The 19,338-nt window shown below is 48.6% G+C and overlaps 1 protein-coding gene across 1 annotated transcript in view; it reads left to right on the top strand.

The window, feature by feature from the left end:
* cep350 (centrosomal protein 350) overlaps nucleotides 1–19,338 on the top strand; it is a 74,378-nt gene that overhangs the window by 20,970 nt on the left and 34,070 nt on the right. Inside the window, exons 13-21 of the mRNA XM_080547423.1 lie at nucleotides 76–893; nucleotides 4,446–4,567; nucleotides 7,076–7,242; nucleotides 7,354–7,863; nucleotides 7,906–8,271; nucleotides 9,177–9,321; nucleotides 12,403–12,512; nucleotides 13,288–13,477; nucleotides 18,967–19,223. Coding sequence (XP_080403549.1) covers nucleotides 76–893; nucleotides 4,446–4,567; nucleotides 7,076–7,242; nucleotides 7,354–7,863; nucleotides 7,906–8,271; nucleotides 9,177–9,321; nucleotides 12,403–12,512; nucleotides 13,288–13,477; nucleotides 18,967–19,223 — 2,685 coding nt within the window. The remainder of the gene's footprint in view (nucleotides 1–75; nucleotides 894–4,445; nucleotides 4,568–7,075; nucleotides 7,243–7,353; nucleotides 7,864–7,905; nucleotides 8,272–9,176; nucleotides 9,322–12,402; nucleotides 12,513–13,287; nucleotides 13,478–18,966; nucleotides 19,224–19,338) is intronic.

The raw sequence follows: 19,338 nt of genomic DNA, 5'->3' as shown, positions 1-19,338 counted from the left end.
ACCCCCATATGTCAGTCCTCACCTGTCACCTCCAGAACCAACCCCCTTATCTCTGTTCTCCTCCGTCCCCTCCAGGTCCACCCCCTCACCGCTCCAGCTCAGACCCTCGTCCAGAACCGACCCGCCGGCCCTCCTCCCGGCCCGGCAGCGCCGAGCGCCCCCCCCGCAGCAGCAGCCGCGGCAGGGGACGTTCCCAGGACCCCCCTGGGCCCCCTGGGTCCTCCCCCCACCCCCACCTCTCCGCGGCCACGCCCCCAACAGCTGACAACGCCAACCTCCCCACCAACACGGACCGCCTCCCCGCCGACATCCGCTGTCTCCTTGATGACCTGCAGCTGGGGGGCCACGGTCCCGAGGCAGCAGCGGGGGGGTCGGGCGGGGGGGTCAGGAGGAGGCGGGGCTCGGAGTCGCGGGTTCGGACCTCCACGGCGTGGGCAGGGGCGGTCGGAGGAGGAGGAGGAGGAGCCTCTTCCTCCCGGGGGTCGCGCAGCGCCAGTCCCGGCAAGCGTCCGACGGCGGCGGCGGCGGGGGAGCCCCCCGCGGTCGTTGCGGAAATGACAGGAAACAGGAAGCCGCGGCACTACGACGCCGACACGGTCCGCCAGTACATCGCCAGGCAGCAGGACGAGAGGAAGAGGCTCCAGGCGGACGCGCGGCGCAGCCAGAGGGAGGAGGCGGAGAGGCGGAGCCAGAGGCTGCAGGAGCTGTACCGCAGGCAGCGGGAGGGCGTGGCCAAGGCCGGGAGCTCCGCCCCCCTCCCACTCCCGGAGGCGCCCGTGCAGAAGCGACTCCAGGAGACTTTCACCAAGCTGCTGATGGAGCAGGCGGAGCTGGGGGCGGAGTTAAGAAGGCCGGAGGAGGTGACGCTGACGCAGTCTGCTGCTGCTGTACAGGTACACACACACACACACACATACATACACACATACATACACACACATACATACATACACACACACACACACGCACGCACGATTACACACACACACACACACACACGCACGCACAAATACACACACACACACACACACACACACACGCACGAACACACACACACACACACACACGCACGAATACACACACGCATGCACGAATACACACACACACACACACACACACACACACACACAGACACACGAATACATACACACATGCCCGCACGAATACACGCATACACACACACACAAATACACGCATGCATACACACACTCACACAAACACACACGCATATACACACACAGACATACACTCACACATACACACACACACACACACACACACTCTCACTCACTCACTCACACACCAAACTACCTCTGGAGCAGGCCTAGCTAAAAGAGGAAACCACACACACACACCAAACTGCTGCAGGAGGAGGCACAGCTAAAAGAGGAATCTACACACACACACACACACACACACACACACACACATATATCAACATAACACAACATACATAACATACGTCATTTAGCTGACGCTTTTATCCAAAGGGATAAAATCAATTGCAATGAGTGTACATATGGTCCCAGCGGGAATATATATATATACACACACTCACACACACAGCCCGCTACCCACACTCACACACACAGCCTGCTACTACCACAGCCATCCCCACTCAGCAGGTGAACAAAGAGAACATAGTGCCGCATAGAGCAGACATGCAGCTTCGAGGAGTCAGGAAGGGAGACTGTTCACATTGTTCTACATTGTACTACATTGTTCTACATTGTTCTACATTGTACTACATTGTTCTACATTGTTCTACATTGTACTACATTGTTCTACATTGTTCTACATTGTTCTACGTTGTTCTACATTGTTCTACATTGTACTACGTTGTTCTACGTTGTTCTACATTGTTCTACATTGTACTACGTTGTTCTACATTGTTCTACATTGTTCTACATTGTTCTACATTGTACTACATTGTTCTACACTGTACTACATTGTTCTACATTGTTCTACGTTGTACTACATTGTTCTACATTGTTCTACAGTGTTCTACATTGTACTACATTGTTCTACATTGTACTACATTGTACTACATTGTTCTACATTGTTCTACATTGTTCTACAGTGTTCTACATTGTTCTACATTGTTCTACATTGTTCTACAGTGTTCTACATTGTTCTACTGTTCTACATTGTTCTACATTGTTCTACTGTTCTACATTGTTCTACTGTTCTACATTGTTCTACATTGTTCTACATTGTTCTACTGTTCTACGTTGTTCTACATTGTTCTACATTGTACTACATTGTTCTACTGTTCTACATTGTTCTACTGTTCTACATTGTTCTACATTGTTCTACTGTTCTACAGTGTTCTACGTTGTTCTACAGTGTTCTACATTGTTCTACTGTTCTACATTGTTCTACTGTTCTACATTGTTCTACTGTTCTACATTGTTCTACATTGTTCTACATTGTTCTACATTGTACTACATTGTTCTACTGTTCTACATTGTTCTACAGTGTTCTACATTGTTCTACATTGTTCTACAGTGTTCTACATTGTTCTACAGTGTTCTACAGTGTTCTACATTGTTCTACAGTGTTCTACAGTGTTCTACAGTGTTCTACAGTGTTCTACATTGTTCTACATTGTTCTACATTGTTCTACAGTGTTCTACATTGTTCTACATTGTTCTACAGTGTTCTACATTGTTCTACATTGTTCTACATTGTTCTACATTGTTCTACATTGTTCTACAGTGTTCTACATTGTTCTGCATTGTTCTACATTGTTCTACATTGTTCTACAGTGTTCTACATTGTTCTACATTGTTCTACAGTGTTCTACAGTGTTCTACAGTGTTCTACATTGTTCTACATTGTTCTACAGTGTTCTACATTGTTCTACATTGTTCTACATTGTACTACATTGTTCTACATTTAGTGTTTCCTCCAGGAATTTTTACATTAGTGGCGGAGAGCCCTGTCCGCATGAAACGCGCACGCGCATGGAACGCGCACGCGCGCTCAAAACAACGACCTAATTTCAACCAAAATAGAGGGAGGATGGCAAAAAGAAAAAAAAGAATATACAGAATATAAACTTGTGATACCGGTTTCCATCCATCAGCTCTGAAGGTTTACGTTACTCACGGATCCAATGTCCTTCCAAACGAGCAGTCTTGGCTCCGTCTCAAACACAACAGGAAAAGTATGTCCAACTTGGCGAAAGTTTCCGAGTATTTCCAACTTGCGCGAGTTCTTCAACTTGCGACAGTTTTTCAACTAGATGTGATGGCTATCATGTCTATCAAAATTATCAAATTAGCCATCGTCTTTTAGATGGTACTACCGGTGACTTTTAGCCCGTTATTTGCGAGGAGAAGACACAGGCGCCTGAGCATTTCGGCTGAGCAGGGATGGTTGAGTCTGCACGGTTCTCATGCCGGTTCACATTTAGACCAATCAGGAGTAGCCCTTGTGTCACGTCGTCAACTGAATGTTTAATGTCATTAATCTGATTTTGGATCAGCGGTTAGAGAGAGATGGGCGTGTATTTAGGTGCACTTTTAGTCAACATCCATTATAGCGCTGATCTAAGATCATTTTAATCAGCTAAAATGTTCAGAGGTGGATTATTATTATTATTTTTTTTTTTTTGTGGACTGAATCAATTAGTGGCGGAGGAAATTCATTCGTGCCGGCCCGCCACCAATAAATGCATATAGAGGAAACACTGACATTGTTCTACATTGTTCTACATTGTTCTACATTGTACTACATTGTTCTACATTGTTCTACAGTGTTCTACATTGTTCTACATTGTTCTACATTGTTCTACAGTGTTCTACATTGTTCTACAGTGTTCTACAGTGTTCTACATTGTTCTACATGGTTCTACGTTGTACTACGTTGTTCTACATTGTTCTACATTGTTCTACATTGTTCTACATTGTACTACATTGTTCTACATTGTTCTACATTGTTCTACATTGTTCTACATTGTTCTACATTGTACTACATTGTTCTACGTTGTTCTACATTGTTCTACGTTGTTCTACGTTGTTCTACGTTGTACTACATTGTTCTACGTTGTACTACATTGTTCTACATTGTTCTACATTGTTCTACATTGTACTACGTTGTTCTACATTGTTCTACGTTGTTCTACGTTGTTCTACGTTGTTCTACATTGTTCTACATTGTACTACATTGTTCTACATTGTTCTACATTGTTCTACATTGTTCTACATTGTTCTACATTGTACTACATTGTACTACATGGTTCCCCAGCGTCAGATATGATTCATATCGCTGCTCTCAGGGAAACAACCATGACAGTGAAATGGTGAATAAAACTGAAACTAACCCAGTCGTGTGTGTGTGTGTGTGTGTGTGTGTGTGTCTCTGGTGGGTGTGTGTGTGTGTGTGTGTGTGTGTGTGTGTGTGTGTGTGTGTGTGTCTCTGGTGTGTGTGTGTGTCAGCAGAGGCCAGTGTACCAGCCGTCGGGGGAGTCTGACAAGGAGAACAGAAGGCAGGAGCGCTCCCAGAGCGCCAGCTCCAGCAGTGACCTGTCTCTGTCTGAACCCCCGCCCCCCCCCCTGACCAGGTACACACACACACACACACACACACACACACACACTCTCTGTCTGAACCCCCGCCCCCCCCCCCTGACCAGGTACACACACACACACACACACACCTCTCTGTCTAGATGTACATGTTTATCTATGTATTTCCTGTATATATATCTATTCTTGTTTTCATTGTTATTTTCTTCCTCTCCTCCTCTAGCTGTATGTATGAGTGCTGTTTGTGAAGCACTTCGAACTGCCCCTGATGTATGAAACCTGCCTCGTCTTGCCCTAGACCACACTCTCTCTCTGTCTGTCTGAGCCACAGCCCCGGCCACTCTCCACACACACACACACACACACACACACACACACACACACACACACACTAATGTTCCCCTGTCCTAACAATGAAGCGCGTTGATGGAGTCAGAAGCCTCGCAGACACGACTCTGTTTGTTTCTGAACACTCCGTTTCCATGGGCACCAACATAGCACCAGCAGAGATTAGGTAGCTAGCTTATATGATGGCGTGTGCGTGTGTGTGTGTGTGTGTGTGTGTGTGTGTGTGTGTGTGTGTGTGTGTGTGTGTGTGTCTCAGTGTCAGTGTCAGTGTCAGTGTCAGTGTCAGGGTCAGAGTCAGTTGACTGAGACTCGGGAACTTCCTAAAACCAGGGCTATTTCTGATGCAGATATACCCGACAGATTAACCATCAGATGACTCTCCGTCTGTCTGTCTGTGCGTCTGTGTAAACATGTCTCTAACTGTGGAGTAAACATCTTGGTTATGTAACACGGTCTCCGCTAGGGTTAGTTCCTTCCTTCCTTCCCAGCTCTTCAGTTGCCATGCAGGAATTAGAATTCAGCTCAGTTACCGGTTCAGTTTTTTAACCAGAAGCTCGTGGTTATACTTATATATATATATATATATATATGTTAGTTCAAGTTTATTTCGAACAGCAGCCTTTGGAGCTTTTCCTCAAGGCCATTCCACAACACAACTCCGCAGATTGATATACAAAATCTTTTAACGTTAGTTTGTGCGTAAAGCTGTCACATGTTAAGTTCTCTTCTAAATGTATAGTCCCCCCCTCTCTCAGTGAATAGTCTTAGCAAATTGCAAAAAAAAAAATATATATATATATATACACTCACCGAACACTTTATTAGGAACACTATACTAATACGGGTAGGGCCTCTCTTTCCTCTCAAAACAACCTCAATTCTTCGTGGACTTGATCCACAAGATGGCACAGGTGTTTTGTTAGAAATAATTACTTTACTGACATAATTGACAGATTTTGTTTGTTTTTAAAGGTTAATTTAAAGGTTAGATGTTTCAAAAGGTTTCAGTGTGACATTAAGATAATTCACCAAAAGGTTAATTTTTTATAACCCGTTTTACTCGTCTTTACCAGGTGCGCCAATAATAAGGCAAGGCAGGTTTATGTTTGTGTACTACAGATAATTCAATGTGCTTTACATACAGCGTTAAAAGAAAAATACAGTAAGAGGAGGAGAATAACAAAATCAGACCTAACCATCTCCCCTAACCCTGCCACCCCCCTCCCCCCTGGACATTGCTGGGTTACTGTGTTCCCTGTTCGTTAACACTGTGTTCTATGTGCTCATGTTATCTGTTGTTTGTTGTTTCTGTGTTTTGTTGTGAGAGAGAAATAGACAAACATTTAACAAGATAATAATAAGATCATTCTATAATAATAGAAGTGTTCGTGTTTTAATCATAACTGCTGCAAAACATGAAGGTTTAATAAAGCCATAGGCTGCGTATAACAGCAACGTATTTAGCTGTGTTCCATCCTTGTGAATCTTTGACGTCAATTCATGAACAATGTCCATGCCCTGGGCGTCCAGAGTCCTTCTGCTGAACACTTTGATGAGCTAATAAACTCATAAAACACACAATATTTTACCTGCCTCAGGGATCCTCTGTGCTTGAACACATCCAAGCTTATTTGACTACTAATTCTCTCTCTCTCTTTTTCTCTCTCTTGTCCTCCTTCCTCTCACATCCCCCTTCTCTCTCTCTCTCTTTCTCTACTCCTCTCATCTTCCTTTCTCCCTCTTTCTCCTCGCCCTTTCCCTACCCCCCTCGCCCTTTCCCTCCCTGGCTCTCTCCCTCCCTCCCTCTCCCCTTCTCTCTCTCTCTCTCTCTCTCTTTCTCTACTCCTCTCACCTTCCTTTCTCTCCCTCTTTCTACTCGTCCTTATCCCTACCCCCCCCCCCCTCGCCCTTTCCCTCCCTGGCTCCCTCCCCCTCCTTCTCTCTCTCTCTCTCTCTCTCTCTCTACTCCTCTCATCTTCCTTTCTCTCCCTCTCTCTCCTCGCCCTTTCCCTCCCTGGCTCCCTCCCTCCCTGCTCCCTCCCTCCCCCCTCCCTCTCACACCCCCTCTCTCTCTCTCTCTCTCTCTCTTTCTCTACTCCTCTCATCTTCCTTTCTCTCCCTCACTCTTCTCGCCCTTTCCCTCCCTACCTCTCTCCCTCCCCCTTCTCCCTCCCTCCCCCCTCCCCCCCCCGTAGGAAGGACCTGGGCGTGGGAGTTCCCTCCTGGCTGCAGCAGCCCGACCGTCTCAGCCCCGCGGTGACGGTGAGATCCTCAGCAGGTCCTCTGGCGCCCCCTGCGGTCAGACCGCCTTCCTGCAGCACCTCCATGGCTCCCTCCGCAGACCTCTTCTCCCGCCTGCTGGGCCTGGAGCCCGGGGGAGGGGGGGGGGCAGGAGGAGGAGGAGGAGGGAGGAGAGACGCCGCCCCCTCGCCCCACAACCAGCCCCTCCCCACTCTGACCGCCCCCCTCCCAGGGCGAGGAGGAGGAGCCTCGGGCTGGGACACGGCGAGTCGCATCGAGGCCCTGAAGGCCACGGCCCACTCCCTCTCCACGCGCATCGAGAGCGAGGCCCGCAAGTTGGCGGGGGCGGGGGGGGCCGCGGGGGCGGGGCTCAACCGCGGCTGCGCCGGAGACCTGGAGGCCGTCCTCCAGGAAGCCCCGCCCTCGGGGGGCGACGAGGGCCGCTGGGCCCAGGCGGTGAGCCCCCCCAGCAGGGAGAACGGAGACGGGGGAGGGGGCGGACGGGCGGACGACCTGGCGCTGAAGATCCAGAGGCTGCTGAGCGCGGCGGCGGGGCAGAGCTCCGCCTCCTACGATCTTGCCGGGGCGCTGCTCCCCGGGGTGGGCAACCTGCACCTGCACGCCTACCCCCCCCCCAGGGAGCAGCAGAGGCCCCCCCGGGACCCCACCCAGACCACCACCACCCTCGGCCCCTCCCAGAGGCAGCCGGAGGAGCGGGGAGGAGGGAGGACCCAACCCAACGGCATGGAGAGAGAAGAGGAGGAGAAGGCGGAGGAGAAGAGGAAGGAGGAGAGGAAGGTGTCCGGTGTTCTGGACTCCAGCGGGGGCTCCATCAGCGAGGGCCTCCTTCTGAGCGAGGGCAGCATGTCGGAGGGCGACGGGAGCCCCCCCAACAACAACACGTCCGGGGGGGTCCCCAGACCTGCCGAGCGGCTGGGGGCTCTGGACTACTGCGCCAGGGGGTGGAGGGACGCTCTCCAGCCCATCTCCCAGTTCCAGAGAGAGGCGGAGAGGTACCCGGGCCTGACCCTGCCCAGGGAGGCTAGGGGGGCCGGGGCCTGGGGGGGCGGGGCCTGGGAGGAGCTGGCCAAGGGGAGTCCCCACAGCGTCATCAACATCTTCACCAAGAACCTCCACAGCCACGCCAAAGGTACGTGTTGGTGTCCACACCTGGGTCAAGTTTTTTTTTTTTTTTATCATATATTTCTGTCTTCTTTTAAAACACATAATAACAAAACAAGACAGCAAGGCCACATCTTGCAACCAACAACCCAGACAACCACACCCAAACACACAAGTTACAATATAGCTATCTAGGTACTAGGGACAAACATTACAAGTCGGGACCCAAAACAAAAAAGAAGGTAATTCAGATAACCCCCACCCACCCACCCCAGGGACCAAAGGACAACAGTCAACACAATTGTGATAACATACACACCTGTTTCAAGTTTTATTGTTGCGTCACATTTACACAAACGTAAGAGAGTAACATTGTTAGGCTTCGGGGTTCCTGACATTGCAGCATAAGACAATAAGGCAACAGGCATAATTCAAGATTATTAAAAAAGTGACGATAGTAGCCTACAGGACATAAGTGACAAATAACATTATTTACAATCAGCTGGATCTTGCAATTTGAATTCAATAAAAAGTGTCAGTAGTACAGGACAGGTGACATTGAAAGACAAGTGAAACTTGAAGTTTGACATTGTGTTCTATCTATACAGTAATACCCTCAAAGGAAGTAGTGTTTCATAGATGTTTGCTTATGATGACGATTCACTTACTTTAGACAAATGTGCTTGTTTTATGTCAAAGATGTATATAATATATATAAATGTATATATTTCTATGATTTCCACCTCCACCAGCCCCCGCTAGTGTGAATATAGTATTCTAGAACTATCTGGTATTCTAGAACTATCTGGTATTATATATCTATATATATATAATAGATATATATATATATATATATATATATATATATATATATATATATATATATATATATATATCTAGAATGTGTGGTAAACCCGTGTCTTCCCTGTGTAGCAGCAGAGGAGAGGACAGAGAAGACCTCCCCCGCCCTGCGCTCTGGCCAATCAGCAGCCGGATCAGGGGAAGCGCTGGCCTATGAGGATGACTTTGTGACGTCACGGAGCAGCAGCCTGTCTAAGAGAGGGTACAGCGGCCGCAGGTACACACACACACTCACACACGCACACACTCACCCATATGTGACAGCAGCTGGTGAAACCGTGAACAAGTCGGCAGCCGATCAAATGTTAAGACTTTTATTCTGAAAAATGTCCCTCCTCCCTCCCACCCGTCCTTCCTGTCATCCCTCCTCTCTCTCTCTCTCTCACCCATCCTTCCTGTCATCCCTCCTCTCTCTCACCCATCCTTCCTGTCATCCCTCCTCCCTCACACCCATCCTTCCTGTCATCCCTCCTCCCTCCCACCCATCCTTCCTGTCATCCCTCCTCTCTCTCTCACCCATCCTTCCTGTCATCCCTCCTCCCTCCCACCCATCCTTCCTGTCATCCCTCCTCTCTCTCTCACCCATCCTTCCTGTCATCCCTCCTCTCTCTCTCACCCATTCTTCCTGTCATCCCTCCTTTCTCTCTCATCCATCCTTCCTGTCATCCCTCCTCTCTCTCTGTCATCCCTCCTCCCTCCCACCCATCCTTCCTGTCATCCCTCCTCTCTCTCTCACCCATCCTTCCTGTCATCCCTCCTCTCTCTCACCCATCCTTCCTGTCATCCCTCCTCTCTCTCACCCATCCTTCCTGTCATCCCTCCTCTCTCTCACCCATCCTTCCTGTCATCCCTCCTCTCTCTCACCCATCCTTCCTGTCATCCCTCCTCTCTCTCTCATCCATCCTTCCTGTCATCCCTCCTCTCTCTCTCACCCATCCTTCCTGTCATCCCTCCTCTCTCTCACCCATCCTTCCTGTCATCCCTCCTCTCTCTCTCATCCATCCTTCCTGTCATCCCTCCTTTCTCTCTCATCCATCCTTCCTGTCATCCCTCCTCTCTCTCACCCATCCTTCCTGTCATCCCTCCTCTCTCCCACCCATCCTTCCTGTCATCCCTCCTCTCTCTCACCCATCCTTCCTGTCATCCCTCCTCTCTCTCACCCATCCTTCCTGTCATCCCTCCTCTCTCTCACCCATCCTTCCTGTCATCCCCCCTCTCTCTCACCCATCCTTCCTGTCAATCTGTCTCTTTTCCAGTACAACAGTTGCCCTAAAAACATTTTAAAGAGAAGAATGTGAGAGAGGTGCTGCATCACCTCGGCTGCATTTCAGGAAACTTTGATAGAGAAACTTTCTTGACATTGTTGTTGAAAGTGAAAGTGTTATGATGTTCCTCAGTTTCAGCGTTTCAGTTTTCTGAGAATTTAGTCATGAATCAGCGTGAGACGGTTTTGATAATGCAACCCAGCGCCTCGTTCTAAAACCCTCCTGAGGCAGGGTTCCTCCTGAGGCAGGGTTCCTCCTGAGGCAGGGCTCCTCCTGAGGCAGGGTTCCTCCTGAGGCAGGGTTCCTCCTGAGGCAGGGCTCCTCCTGAGGCAGGGTTCCTCCTGAGGCAGGGCTCCTCCTGAGGCAGGGTTCCTCCTGAGGCAGAGTTCCTCCTGAGGCAGGGCTCCTCCTGAGGCAGGGTCCCTCCTGAGGCAGGGCTCCTCCTGAGGCAGGGGTCCTCCTGAGGCAGGGCTCCTCCTGAGGCAGGGTTCCTCCTGAGGCAGAGTTCCTCCTGAGGCAGGGCTCCTCCTGAGGCAGGGTCCCTCCTGAGGCAGGGTTCCTCCTGAGGCAGGGTTCCTCCTGAGGCAGGGTTCCTCCTGAGGCAGAGTTCCTCCTGAGGCAGAGTTCCTCCTGAGGCAGGGTTCCTCCTGAGGCAGAGTTCCTCCTGAGGCAGGGTTCCTCCTGAGGCAGGGTTCCTCCTGAGGCAGGGTTCCTCCTGAGGCAGGGTTCCCCCTGAGGCAGAGTTCCTCCTGAGGCAGGGTTCCTCCTGAGGCAGGGTTCCTCCTGAGGCAGGGTTCCTCCTGACGCAGGGGTCCTCCTGAGGCAGGGTTCCTCCTGACGCAGGGGTCCTCCTGACGCAGGGGTCCTCCTGAGGCAGGGTTCCTCCTGAGGCAGGGCTCCTCCTGAGGCAGGGTTCCTCCCGAGGCAGGGCTCCTCCTGAGGCAGAGTTCCTCCTGAGGCAGGGCAGGGTTCCTCCTGAGGCAGGGTTCCTCCTGAGGCAGGGTTCCTCCTGAGGCAGGGTTCCTCCTGAGGCAGGGTTCCTCCTGAGGCAGAGTTCCTCCTGAGGCAGGGTTCCTCCTGAGGCAGGGTTCCTCCTGAGGCAGGGTTCCTCCTGAGGCAGGGCTCCTCCTGAGGCAGAGTTCCTCCTGAGGCAGGGTTCCTCCTGAGGCAGGGTTCCTCCTGAGGCAGGGTTCCTCCTGAGGCAGAGTCCCTCCTGAGGCAGAGTTCCTCCTGAGGCAGAGTTCCTCCTGAGGCAGAGTTCCTCCTGAGGCAGAGTTCCTCCTGAGGCAGGGTTCCTCCTGAGGCAGAGTTCCTCCTGAGGCAGGGTTCCCGTTCTAAAACCCTGAGGCAGGGTTCCCCGCTGGTCTTAAAAAGCCTTAAAGTCTAAAATCCAACAATCCAATGTATAAGGCCTAAAAAGGTGTCACATTTCAGTTATTCGGTCAAAAAATGAGGTGCTAGGTCTTCAAAATGAGATCCTGCAAGGAAATCAGTCCGACCACATCTATTTACGTGGAAATGAATCAAGCTGGAACCAACAAAAATGCCAATTCGCTTCCTTTTTTGTCTGTATGGCAGTGAAATCCCAATTTCATCACCTCGAGGCGATGACAAAAAGCTACCATAATATGGTGCCGCAAATAGGTCGAAAATCATATCCAAAGAGGTCTAAAAAGGTCTTAAATTTGACTTGTTGAAACTTGTGGGAACCCTGCTGAGGGAAGCCTGTGATGTCAGTGCTGACCACAAGGTGGCACTCTAGTCACATGACTTACTGAGAGGCCTCAGCGTGCTTCATCACGTCAGATGAAGGCGTCGGTCACATGGGGGTGTGATCATGTGGCTCACAGCTTTTCAAAACTATATTCTTGTTGTTGTTGTTGTTGTTGTTGTTATTATTATCATTATTGTTATGGTTGTCATAGGAACATCTCCCATTACTATTATTATTATCATTATTATTAATGTTATAGTCTGCTGGTGGTTGTCATAGGAACGTGTGAGCTAACAGCATCTCTGTGTCTCTGCTCCAGTGCTAACAGCCACTATGAGGAGCTGATGAGCAGGAGGACCGGGGACTCTCACACCTCCTCCCTCTCCACCCCCGCCTCCTCGCCTCACTCCAGAGGCTCCGTCAAGAGAGGTGAGAACTACAACCCCCAGGGGTCATTAGAACTACAACCCCCTGAGGTCATTAGAACTAGAACCCTTAGAACTAGAACCCTATGAGGTCATTAGATCTAGAAACCCCTGGTGTCATAAGAACTACAAGCCCCAGGGGTCATTAGAACTACAAACCCCTGAGGTCATTAGAACTACAACCCCCAGGGGTCATTAGAACTAGAACTCTATGAAGTAATTAGAACTAGAACCCTATGAGGTCATTAGAACTGGAACCGTATAGGGTAATTACACATTACAGGTCCTGTGGCTGACATTTCAATCATAGAAGTTAATAAAAATCACAATTTCGGCGTCCAAGAAATGTCCAGTGGACTAATTGTATGTTTGTTCAGTGTGTCTGTCTCTGAGCGTCATGCTTATGACATAGTCACCACTAGAGGCCGCCACTAAAGCACGGATTGTAGCATAAGCATGAATGCAACGTTTTTGTTTCTGATGTTTATATCACTCCTTAACTTTACTCAGAACACCATGAGTCTGTGAAAAACCCAGAAAAGCAACTCATTGCTTAATCATTAATTAACCTTAATGCATACATAATGCATGTAACCTGTAATATAAGTGCAGTCCATTTACCATGTAACCTGTAATATAAGTGCAGTCCATTTACCATGTAACCTGTAATATAAGTGCAGTCCATTTACCATGTAAACTGTAATATAAGTGCAATCCATTTACCATGTAACCTGTAATATAAGTGCAGTCCATTTAACACACTTCCCTCTCCTCTGTAGGCGGAGCCTCAGACAGGAGTGACGGAACCCTGGTGGACGAGCAGATCAGCCCCTGCTCCGCGGCGTCAGAAGCCCCGTCTAATCCAGACTCCAGGAGGAGAGGCTCGGAGAAGAGCTCGTCCCTCAGCCTGGCCAAGAGCGCCTACTCAGACAGCACGCTAGGGGGTGCCGCAGGCCACTCTCTCCACAGGTAAGGGGCCTCCCACGCTACCCACCAGGGGCTCACTGGGGATTCCCTAGAACTCTGATACCCCGCAGGTCACCTTTCTTTCTCTCTCTCTCTCTCTCTCTCTCTCTCTCCATCTCTCTCTTTCTCTCCCTCCCTATCCCTCTCTCTCCCTCCCTCTCCCTCTCTCTCTCTCCCTCTGTCTGTCTCTCTCTCTCTTTCCCTCCCTCTCTTACTCCCTCCCATCTCCCTCTCTCTCTCTCCCTCTCTCTCCCTCCCTCTCTCTCTCTCTCTCTCTCTCTCCCTCTGTCTCTCTCTCTCACTCCCTCCCATCTCCCTCTCTCTCTCTCCCCTCTCCCTCTCGCTCTCTCTCTCCCTCCCTCTCTCTCTCTTTCTCTCTCTCTCCCTCTCCCTCCCTCCATACCTTCCTCCCTCCCTCCCCCTGCTTCTCCTCAAACCACAGACTCCTTTTGTCCGGGAAGCCTTGAGATATGATCAGTGAAGGCCATGCATACAGAAGAACTTTATCCTCCTCTCTCCACGGCTTCAGTTTCTGTTTACATTAACCGGCAGTATTCAAACTTTCCAGTCACGGATTGTAGCGACTTTTTTTTCCAGTGTAATCCGTTTCTACACCGCACCATTCCTTGGCCGCGAGCCCAATCTTTAAGGAAGCTACAATTATTAAGTGGACTCTTCCAAACGACCGCTAATGTTTACCTTCCCCAGAGTGAACGCAGGGTGTGTGTGAGCAGACCTGGACACCACCTCTGCCACAGTCTCCTCCAACTCAGCCAAGATGGGGGGATGGGGGGGATGGGTCTGAAATCTGAATGAATGAGGTCTCTTCAGTACAGCGGAGGGTCTGGGAACACCCCCGTTGTTCCATCTCAATGGACTCAACCTCAGAACTCCAGGCTTGTGTTGCTGTGGGGGGGGTTCTGGGCATGGTTAAGCAGTAATTACTGGAGTGTGTTTAGGGGCTGTGGTTTACTGTGTCAGGGAAAACACGCTTGTGGGCTGAAGGGTCCTGGGGGGGGGGGGGGGGGGGGGGCTGCACACACACTTTTCTCTCTCTCTCTCTCTCTCTCTCTCTCTCTCACACACACACACACACACACACACACACACACACACACAGTTTTCTCTCTCAGACACACACACACACACTTCTCTCTCTCTCTCACACTCACACACTTTTCTCTCTCTCACACACACACACTTTTCTCTCTCTCACACACACACACACACACACACACTTTTCCCTCTCTCTCTCACACACACACACACTTTTCCCTCTCACACACACACACACACACACACTTTCTCTCTCCTCCCCCTCTCTCTCTCTCTTTCTCCCACACACTTTCTCTCTCCTCCCCCCCCCTCTCTCTCTCTCTCTCTCCCACACACACACACTTTCTTCCCCCCCTCTCTCTCTCTCTCTCTCTCTCTCCCACACACACACACACACTTTCTCTCCTCCCCCCCCCTCTCTCTCTCTCTCTCTCTCTCTCTCCTCTCTCTCTCTCTCCCCCACACACACACACACACACACGCCCAGGCAGCAGCAGAACAGAGGGTCTTCTGTGTGCTGAGGCAGAGAGGTGGTCACGTCTCCTGTGGACAGGTCAGGCTGGGGGGGGGGGGGCGCTTTCTCCCAGGGACACCAGATCCTCCCTGGTCTGTTTTCATACACGGGGGCACATTCTCTCCTGTTCTTCATAGTGTTAGAGACCCTATTATAGGTCCCTCTATCCTGGGTCTATCCTGGGTCTATCCTGGGTCTATCCTGGGTCTATCCTGGGTCTATCCTGTTTCTATCCTGTTTCTATCCTGTTTCTATCCTGTTTCTATCCTGTTTCTATCCTGTTTCTATCCTGTTTCTATCCTGGGTCTATCCTGTTTCTATCCTGTTTCTATCCTGTTTCTATCCTGTTTCTATCCTGTTTCTATCCTGTTTCTATCCTGTTTCTATCCTGTTTCTATCCTGTTTCTATCCTGTTTCTATCCTGGCTCTATCCTGTTTCTATCCTGTTTCTATCCTGTTTCTATCCTGTTTCTATCCTGGGTCTATCCTGTTTCTATCCTGTTTCTATCCTGTTTCTATCCTGTTTCTATCCTGTTTCTATCCTGGCTCTATCCTGTTTCTATCCTGTTTCTATCCTGTTTCTATCCTGTTTCTATCCTGTTTCTATCCTGGCTCTATCCTGTTTCTATCCTGTTTCTATCCTGTTTCTATCCTGTTTCTATCCTGTTTCTATCCTGTTTCTATCCTGGCTCTATCCTGTTTCTATCCTGTTTCTATCCTGTTTCTATCCTGTTTCTATCCTGTTTCTATCCTGTTTCTATCCTGTTTCTATCCTGTTTCTATCCTGTTTCTATCCTGTTTCTACCCTGTTTCTATCCTGTTTCTATCCTGTTTCTATCCTGTTTCTATCCTGTTTCTATCCTGTTTCTATCCTGTTTCTATCCTGTTTCTATCCTGTTTCTATCCTGGCTCTATCCTGTTTCTATCCTGTTTCTATCCTGTTTCTATCCTGTTTCTATCCTGTTTCTATCCTGTTTCTATCCTGTTTCTATCCTGTTTCTATCCTGTTTCTATCCTGGCTCTATCCTGGCTCTATCCTGTTTCTATCCTGTTTCTATCCTGTTTCTATCCTGTTTCTATCCTGTTTCTATCCTGTTTCTATCCTGTTTCTATCCTGTTTCTATCCTGTTTCTATCCTGTTTCTATCCTGTTTCTATCCTGTTTCTATCCTGTTTCTATCCTGGCTCTATCCTGGCTCTATCCTGTTTCTATCCTGGGTCTATCCTGTTTCTATCCTGTTTCTATCCTGTTTCTATCCTGTTTCTATCCTGTTTCTATCCTGTTTCTATCCTGGGTCTATCCTGTTTCTATCCTGTTTCTATCCTGTTTCTATCCTGTTTCTATCCTGTTTCTATCCTGTTTCTATCCTGTTTCTATCCTGGGTCTATCCTGTTTCTATCCTGTTTCTATCCTGTTTCTATCCTGTTTCTATCCTGTTTCTATCCTGTTTCTATCCTGTTTCTATCCTGTTTCTATCCTGTTTCTATCCTGGGTCTATCCTGTTTCTATCCTGTTTCTATCCTGTTTCTATCCTGTTTCTATCCTGTTTCTATCCTGTTTCTATCCTGTTTCTATCCTGGCTCTATCCTGGCTCTATCCTGTTTCTATCCTGTTTCTATCCTGTTTCTATCCTGTTTCTATCCTGTTTCTATCCTGTTTCTATCCTGTTTCTATCCTGTTTCTATCCTGGCTCTATCCTGTTTCTATCCTGTTTCTATCCTGTTTCTATCCTGTTTCTATCCTGTTTCTATCCTGGCTCTATCCTGTTTCTATCCTGTTTCTATCCTGTTTCTATCCTGTTTCTATCCTGTTTCTATCCTGGCTCTATCCTGTTTCTATCCTGTTTCTATCCTGTTTCTATCCTGTTTCTATCCTGTTTCTATCCTGTTTCTATCCTGTTTCTATCCTGGCTCTATCCTGTTTCTATCCTGTTTCTATCCTGTTTCTATCCTGTTTCTATCCTGTTTCTATCCTGTTTCTATCCTGTTTCTATCCTGTTTCTATCCTGTTTCTATCCTGTTTCTATCCTGGCTCTATCCTGGCTCTATCCTGTTTCTATCCTGTTTCTATCCTGTTTCTATCCTGTTTCTATCCTGTTTCTATCCTGTTTCTATCCTGTTTCTATCCTGTTTCTATCCTGGCTCTATCCTGTTTCTATCCTGTTTCTATCCTGTTTCTATCCTGTTTCTATCCTGGCTCTATCCTGGCTCTATCCTGTTTCTATCCTGGGTCTATCCTGTTTCTATCCTGTTTCTATCCTGTTTCTATCCTGTTTCTATCCTGTTTCTATCCTGTTTCTATCCTGTTTCTATCCTGGCTCTATCCTGTTTCTATCCTGTTTCTATCCTGTTTCTATCCTGTTTCTATCCTGTTTCTATCCTGTTTCTATCCTGTTTCTATCCTGTTTCTATCCTGTTTCTATCCTGTTTCTATCCTGTTTCTATCCTGTTTCTATCCTGTTTCTATCCTGGCTCTATCCTGTTTCTATCCTGTTTCTGTCCTGTTTCTATCCTGTTTCTATCCTGTTTCTATCCTGTTTCTATCCTGTTTCTATCCTGTTTCTATCCTGTTTCTATCCTGTTTCTATCCTGTTTCTATCCTGTTTCTATCCTGTTTCTATCCTGGGTCTATCCTGTTTCTATCCTGTTTCTATCCTGTTTCTATCCTGTTTCTATCCTGTTTCTATCCTGTTTCTATCCTGTTTCTATCCTGTTTCTATCCTGTTTCTATCCTGTTTCTATCCTGTTTCTGTCCTGTTTCTATCCTGTTTCTGTCCTGTTTCTATCCTGTTTCTATCCTGTTTCTATCCTGTTTCTATCCTGTTTCTATCCTGTTTCTGTCCTGTTTCTGTCCTGTTTCTATCCTGTTTCTATCCTGTTTCTATCCTGGGTCTATCCTGTTTCTATCCTGTTTCTATCCTGTTTCTATCCTGTTTCTATCCTGTTTCTATCCTGTTTCTATCCTGTTTCTATCCTGTTTCTATCCTGTTTCTATCCTGTTTCTATCCTGTTTCTATCCTGTTTCTATCCTGTTTCTATCCTGTTTCTATCCTGGCTCTATCCTGTTTCTATCCTGTTTCTATCCTGTTTCTATCCTGTTTCTATCCTGTTTCTATCCTGGCTCTATCCTGGGTCTATCCTGGCTCTATCCTGTTTCTATCCTGGGTCTATCCTGGCTCTATCCTGTTTCTATCCTGTTTCTATCCTGTTTCTATCCTGTTTCTATCCTGTTTCTATCCTGTTTCTATCCTGGCTCTATCCTGTTTCTATCCTGTTTCTATCCTGTTTCTATCCTGTTTCTATCCTGTTTCTATCCTGTTTCTATCCTGTTTCTATCCTGGCTCTATCCTGTTTCTATCCTGTTTCTATCCAGTTTCTATCCTGGGTCTGCACTCTGGCAGCATAGCACACAGAGCAGAGGGGATGCATGATATTATTATTATTATTATTAAAAAACCTTTATTTATATAGGGGTGTCCCACTGAGACCACGGTCTCTTTTCCAGGGGACCCCTGCCTGCATTAAAATACAGGAAATGTTAAAATGACGTTGCGGTTTGAGGAGAAGCAAGGAGGAAGGAAGGGAGTGTGGGCCTCTGTGGAGAGGAGAGAACCTTGCGCTGACTGCTCATATTATGGGTTCGATTCCTGCTGGGACCATAAATACTGACAAATGTATGTCTGCAGTCACTGCAATGTAAGTCACTTTAGATAAAAGCGTCAGCTAAATGGCGTATGTTATAAAGAAGGAAGGAACTAAATACATATGACAATACAGTACGTAAGTAGGGGCCCTCAACTTGTCAGTTGACTAGCAGTGATCATCTCTCTGTCTGTCTGTGTGTGTGTGTGTGTGTGTGTGCGCGTGTGAACCATACTTAATAATAACAAACTGTGTATTTCTCCCCTCCCCTCGTCTCCTAGTCTGGGGTTGGACTGCAGGCGGTCTCCCAGGAGCCCGGCCGGCTCTCTCCCAGCCTCGGGGTCCCCTGGTGGGTCTGGCTCCCCAGACGGGGAGTCCCTGGCTGGGCCGGACAGCCTGGAGCAGGGCCATGTGGGCCACGGGGGCCCTGGGGGCCAGGGGGGTCCGGGGCTGGCCAGGAGCAGCTCCTCACCTGCCAGAGCCAAACCCCCCCCGGCTCTCAACACAGCCAGCGGCCGGGCAGACAGCAAGACTACAGGTACTGTACCTGGGGGGGGGGGGCAGGTACTGTAGGAGGGCTACAGGTAGTCTAGCGGGGCTCAGGTACTGCTGGGTCTATTATCTCTCTCAGTTCATTGGCGCATTCTCCCCAG

Source organism: Nansenia antarctica (genome assembly GCF_963989245.1).
Source record: "Nansenia antarctica genome assembly, chromosome: 17".
In the NCBI taxonomy this organism is placed as follows: Eukaryota; Metazoa; Chordata; class Actinopteri; order Argentiniformes; family Microstomatidae; genus Nansenia; species Nansenia antarctica.
The sequence above is the reverse complement of the archived record's forward strand: the minus strand, read 5'-3'. Positions and strand labels throughout refer to the sequence as shown.